The sequence below is a fragment of the Phocoena phocoena genome, chromosome 15 (genome assembly GCF_963924675.1).
Source record: "Phocoena phocoena chromosome 15, mPhoPho1.1, whole genome shotgun sequence".
NCBI classification, from domain to species: Eukaryota; Metazoa; Chordata; class Mammalia; order Artiodactyla; family Phocoenidae; genus Phocoena; species Phocoena phocoena.
Genome location: NC_089233.1, coordinates 61,366,785 through 61,372,784, shown reverse-complemented (window position 1 = coordinate 61,372,784; position 6,000 = coordinate 61,366,785). Strand labels below are relative to the sequence as shown.

General features: G+C 47.1%; 1 protein-coding gene across 1 annotated transcript in view; it reads right to left on the bottom strand.

The window, feature by feature from the left end:
- Positions 1–1,883: 1,883 nt before the first annotated feature.
- TTLL9 (tubulin tyrosine ligase like 9) overlaps positions 1,884–6,000 on the bottom strand; it is a 44,967-nt gene continuing 40,850 nt past the window's right edge. The window contains exon 10 of the mRNA XM_065892735.1: positions 1,884–1,896. Coding sequence (XP_065748807.1) covers positions 1,884–1,896 — 13 coding nt within the window. The remainder of the gene's footprint in view (positions 1,897–6,000) is intronic.

Sequence of the window (6,000 nt, the reverse complement as noted above, 5' to 3'; positions counted from 1 at the left end):
CTCCATTTGGTTCCAACCAAGTTATATGGGGAATCAAGCTGGCATGGCCAGATCCTGTGTTTTCTTCAAGGTAATCTAGAAATTTAGATTTTTAGGTTGAATCCTCTGTTTTTTAAATCCTGCTAATTCAGAAAATTTTTTACAACTTGGGTGTCGGCCAACGAAACACTTTACATAGGTCGAATTTGGCCCAGACCTATGATTTTGCATCCTCTTGAGTTTTCTTAGTAGAATTTGCTGGGTTTTCCCCATAATGGCCCTAAGAAGTAGGGAGGTGGAATTGGAAACTAAATGTCTGTCCACAGTAGATTAAAGAAATTGATAACTCCAAATAGTGCAATACTATACAGCTGTAATCAAGAATGAAGAAGCTCTGAGCACTGATTTGAAACAAGCTCCAAGATACATTAAAGTGAGAAGTAAGGACAGGTGTCTAATCTCATAATTTGTGTGCACACCATTATGTGGTTCCTTTGGAATAGAAACTGCATGGTGGGGCACAGGGTGCAAGGGAAGGACATGTTGCTGTTGTATATTTGAAAATGGGGAGTTGTGGCGTTCACTTTGGTTGATGCTGTCTCGTATGACTGCCTGGCTCACAGTTGGTCTGTCTGAACATTGCCACTGCCTGTCTAGCTGAGGGTGGATGTTAGGCCAAAGAAGAGCCAATCAGATTCTTTCTCCTGGAAAGATGTGGAATCCATGCCTGGGGTTGTCTGGGCTTGCCCCAGTCCCAGGGATGAGGGAAGTCCCCACACTCTGGAGGCAGGAGGCCCGGAATGGCCTGGCTTCAGGGGCTTCCCAAGGCAGGCTGATTCACTTAGATTTCCCAGTATTTTCCTTTCAAAAGCCCTCCCCACTTCTCCCCTTTCCTTCCACAGTCAGATTCTTGCAGCCGAAAGAACTGTTCTGAAGAGGGGAGAGTGATAGAGGGAGCTGACTAGGGTCCTTGGTAGGTTGCCCTGGAGCAATTAGCCACCAGCCCACTCTTGCTGCAACTTCTCTTCAACCTAGAGGAGGCGTAGGCATGTGGAAAATGCAGACATTCTTACTTGTGCCCAACTCCCCAAGCCATCGCTGCCTGCCAGCCCAAGGCTTTCTGGTCTAAAAAGCTTAGCTCCCAACCTCAAACAGGAAGGCTCAGAGAAGCACCTAGGTCACCCATCTGACTTCGATAAGTGCACCTTTGCAGAGACTGTCTCTAAGTAGCTCTGCCTTCCTGATCCTTACCTTGTCCGTGGGTTCCCCGACACGCAGTCAGGGTATTGTAAGGACGGCAAGATGTATATAAGGCTCAGGCCTTCCCCAGACCCCCAGTAAACACACAATCTAGTAACTGCTTGCTTTGCAAACACAGCTTAAGTTCCATAAACCCTGAACCCTTGATCCTGGAGGATCTTTTCAACACTGATCCCCACCCCCCCCCTCCGTGGAGACATCAAAGGGTCAAAGCCAGGAAGATTTGGTTGCAGCCAACAGCATCCCCTGAGCCAAGCCTGGAGCCCGAATAAAGACTGTGATCCTTTATTAGATGTGATCTCTGGGGTAGCAGAACTTGCTGCATTTGTCCTCTTCGGGCCTGACCGCCAAGCCAGCTGATCCGTCAAGGTTAAAGTCTATCCAGTCCTGGGGATTGGCTCTCTCCTGGTGCAGAGATGCCCAGGTTAGGGTGGGGGTGCCAGGCTAGCAAAGCAGCTGCCAGGCCGCAGGGAGGGGAGGGAGGGAGGTGAGTTCTCTGAGGTGCTGCTGTGCTGGAAACTGGGAGCAGGGAGAGAACTGGTGTGGCACCTCCCCTGGTCGCTCTCCTCTGTGCTGGGGATTAGTTGGGAGTTTTCTTCTGGCCTTGAAGGGAGCGGAACAGCTGCCTCAGCTGTTTTTTCCGATCATTGACGCAGCCTGGAAGGGAAGTGGAGTTTGCCTGGGATGGGCTGTCCCAAGTAGAGGGGGATTTAGGGGGAGTGGAGGGGCCTGTGCTCCCACTACCTGCGGGAAGAGGGGACAGCAGGAGCCATGCAACCACGGATGGCCTGTGGTTTGCATCCTGGCTCCCCTCCTGCCTGTCATGGCCCTTAGGCAGGTCATTTACCTCTTTGAGCATCCGCTTCCTCATCTGTAAACCAGGATACCTGCTTTATGGGGTGAATGTAAGGATCATCAAAAGAAGGCAATATTCACTGGGGGCTTACCTCAAACCAGGGGCTGCTTCAGGTCCAGAATGTGGACTGACTTGTTGAACTTTCACGGGAATAACGTGTACAAGAGAAAACTGAGGCTCGGAGAGGTTAAGTAGTTTACTCCAAATCACACGATAAGTAGCAGGACTGAGGGCTGAGCCCAGGCTATCAAGCTCCAGAGGCCCAGCCCTTAACCACCACCCCACATTGCCTTACCTTCTGGCTTTGCTCTGAAAATGCACTTAAAGCTAGCACAGTGCCTGGTACCTAATTGGTTAAATGTTAGTTTCTTCCCTTATCCAACCCCATGTGTCAGGCACTTTCATCTACGAGATGGCTCTTCCCCGCAGGTGGCCCCTACTCTCATGAAAATGTGTCCCAGGCAGTCCTGACATGACCTCCCTTCTCTGAGCATGTTCACAGTGTTCCCTCCCTTTTGCGCTCAGAGCTGATCCTTGAGGCAACTCCGTGGTCATTTGATCTTGGGCCAGGCACACTGATGGCACTCACGAATGGTGGCTGACTGACTGAATCCCCATGGGGACAACTACTGACCTGGAGGTGTCTGCCATCTTCTCAGCACCCCAGAGCCCCATCCCTGCCTCCTAGGCACTCACCAGCCATCAAGGCTTCACTGAGCCGAGAGTCCACTAAATGCATCCTCAGGGTTTTCCAAAGTGAGTTCCATGGAACCTTAGCTTTAACTGTAATTGACTTATTCATAATTCTCAAACCTTTGTGTCCAGTGCAAATCTCTTCTTGGAGTTCTAGACTCATCTCTGAGTTATCTGTTTATCTTTTCACCAGTCTCAACACATCCCTAACTCATTTCATCAGTACTCTTCCACCCCCAGCCAGCTCCTCCTGTATTCAAAACCACCCACCCGGACACTCAACTGGAGACTTCTGAAGCACTGGCTCTCAACCTAAGCTGTGCTTTAGACTTATCTGGGAGCTTTGAAAAATACTGACGTCCAAAGATATTTATCTCCAACCGGCATCAGTATTTTTTAATTCTCTCGCATGATTCCGATGTTCAGCCAAGGTGGAGAACCACTGTTCTGAATCTTTGCTACTCAAACAGGGTCCAGGAACCAGCAGCATTGATATCTGAGGTGGATTGTTAGCAAAGGCGGCTGCAATGATCCTCCCAGGCCTATATGCACCTCTCTGCAAAGTGTGCTGCTCCTCCCAACAAGAAGTTGAGTCTATCTCCTTGTCCCCAGAATCTGGGCTGGACTGGCTTTGGCTAATGGATTGTGGTGGAATGACATTGTGGGATTTCTGAGCCTAGGCCTCAAAAGGTTTCGCTACATCTTCTCTCGCCCTCTTGGAGCCCTGAGACTACCATCTGAAGAACCTGGGGCAGGGCTGCTGGAGGATGAGTGGCCACCTGGAAAGAGAGGCTGCCGACAGTCAGTCTCAAGCACCACGCATGTGAATGAGGCTATCCTAGACCATCACGTCTCAGCAAATCTGCTAGGTGCCTGCAGCCCTGTGAGAGACCCCGGGCGACACCTGAAGAATCATAAGCAAATAAGATAGTTGTTTTAAGCTGCGAGGTTTTAGGAGGGTTTGTTACACAACAGTAGCTTGTTAGGTATGCAGGCTCTTAGCCCCCTGCTCCAGACCTACTGAGTCATAACTGCATTCTTAACAAGATTCCCAGGTGATTGCACAACTTGAAAGCATTGTATAGTCATCCTCCAACAACACCATGGGCAGGTACTAGCGGTCTGCTGTGGGAAAACCATTCACAAACCTTCTCTCCCTTGCTTTCCTGAAGGCAAACTACTTGACTTCCCAGGCTTCCTTGCTGCTGAGGTGCCATGTGACCCAGCTCTGGTGGGTGGGAAGTCAGCAGAGGTTGCTGGGAGGGCTTCCCTTTTGGAATAAAGAGTCAAAGCTTGAAAGAAAGGCTTTGGCCCTTGGGCCTTCCTGTCTCTTCCTGCCTGAGACAAGGACACGGTGTCTGGAGTTGGAGCAGCCGTTCTGTAGCCATGAGGCAACAAGCATGAGCATCAAGGCAACATGCTGAGAGTGGCAAAGCAGAAAGAAGAAAGAGCTGGGTCCTTGTGCAGCTGTTGTGTACGGCCTACCCCATGACTTCCTGTGGCTTAAGATAAATCAGTTCCTATCTGTATAACTATTAGTTGGCTTGTTAGTGTTTGCAGCCGAACCCAATCTAAAAGATACTTAAAACTTCTTTTCATCAAAAAAGAGAGAAAAAATGCCACAAACAAAATTTAAAAAGCAAAATGACAAACTCAGGAAAATGTTTACAATAAGTTTGACAGAGGGATGATATCCTCAATATATTAATATCCAAGGCCTTTACAAATTTAGAAAAATGTAAGCCCATTGAAAAATAGAGTATGGACAGCTTACAAAAGAAGAAATGCAAATTTTAACTCTGAAACCCCACCCATAATCAATGGAATGCACAGAAAACAAGTCAATATTTTTACCTATGAAGTTGGCAAAGGTTTTTTGTTGTTTTAAATTCAGAACTGGCAAATTTGTGTAATATTTCTAAGAAAGCAATTTGACTGTAATAAGTGCATCCTTTTGACCCAGTAATTCTATTCCTAGGAATCTGTCCTAACGAAACAGCCAGAGTTTCAGCTGAGCTTTATGTGAGAGGATGTTCTCACAGGATTATTTATAAAAGTGAGAAACTGGAATCATGCCAAATGCTCGATTATATGAAATTGATTTCATAAATTTGGGGATGTTTTACAGCCATATGGTAATTTTGGTTTTAATTGTGCTAAGGGACAAGCACTAGCAGCAAGCATTCGGGTTTTGGAGTCACAGACAGATCGGGGTTCAGGTCCCCGCTCACCACTTACAACCAAGCCCATCAGCAAATGATGTAACATCTGGAGGCCATTTCCTCATCTGTAAAAGAATAAAAGCTGCCTAAAAATTAAATGAGATAACGTATGTAAAATAGGTAGTCTGGACCTGGCCATACAATGTTTCCAAAAGAGAGGCTCTTATTATTGAATGAGATGAAAAACGCTACATGGGAAATTAGACTCAAAGCTCCAGCCCAATGCCAATTTTGTAAAAGAAAAAGCATGAATATATGCATTTTTGAAAAACTGGATGGAAATACACCAGACTGTTAAAGATGGTTACGTCTGGATGGGTTCTTTTTTCATTTTCTTCTTTAATTTTCAAATATTCTACAATGAGTATGAATAATTTTTATAGTCAGGGAAATTTTTCACTTTTGAAAAACAAAATTTAAAGTCAAGCCCCGAAGTCCTTAATTTGTCTTAACAACATATCATGCTTTTTGTTTGGGTGCCACTTAGGCCTTTTGAAATCCACCTCGTGACAGATTAATAATATCTCTCACTACGACATATATTAAGACAGAAACGATTTAATCTCTGTTTTACAGATGAGGAACAGAGAGGTAAGTCCCTTGCCCAAGGTCACACAGCTGGTAAATTGTAGATCAAATTCAAACAGTCTAACCACTGTGGCAAGCTGCCTCTTAGACTACTTGGCACCTCCCACGACTCATCCCTGGTGCCCACTCCCCACCTGGCCCCACATACCAAGGTGCGTGTTGGTCACAAAGTTCCCCAGCCCTGACAGGTCATGAGCCCCGTCTTCTCTGCTGACAGGGCCATCGTTCCACATGAGGTCGAAACCTCCCACTCGCTTCTCCCTTCCCGTGAGTCTGGACAGGCAGGAGACAAGAGGGGTTAATGAAGGTGCACCTGGTAGGGCCCTAAGACTCAAGCTAGGTCCCTGACTGTTCCCTGCACCCGACTGGTGCCCACCCTGTCAGAGTACCTTCTTTTGTCCA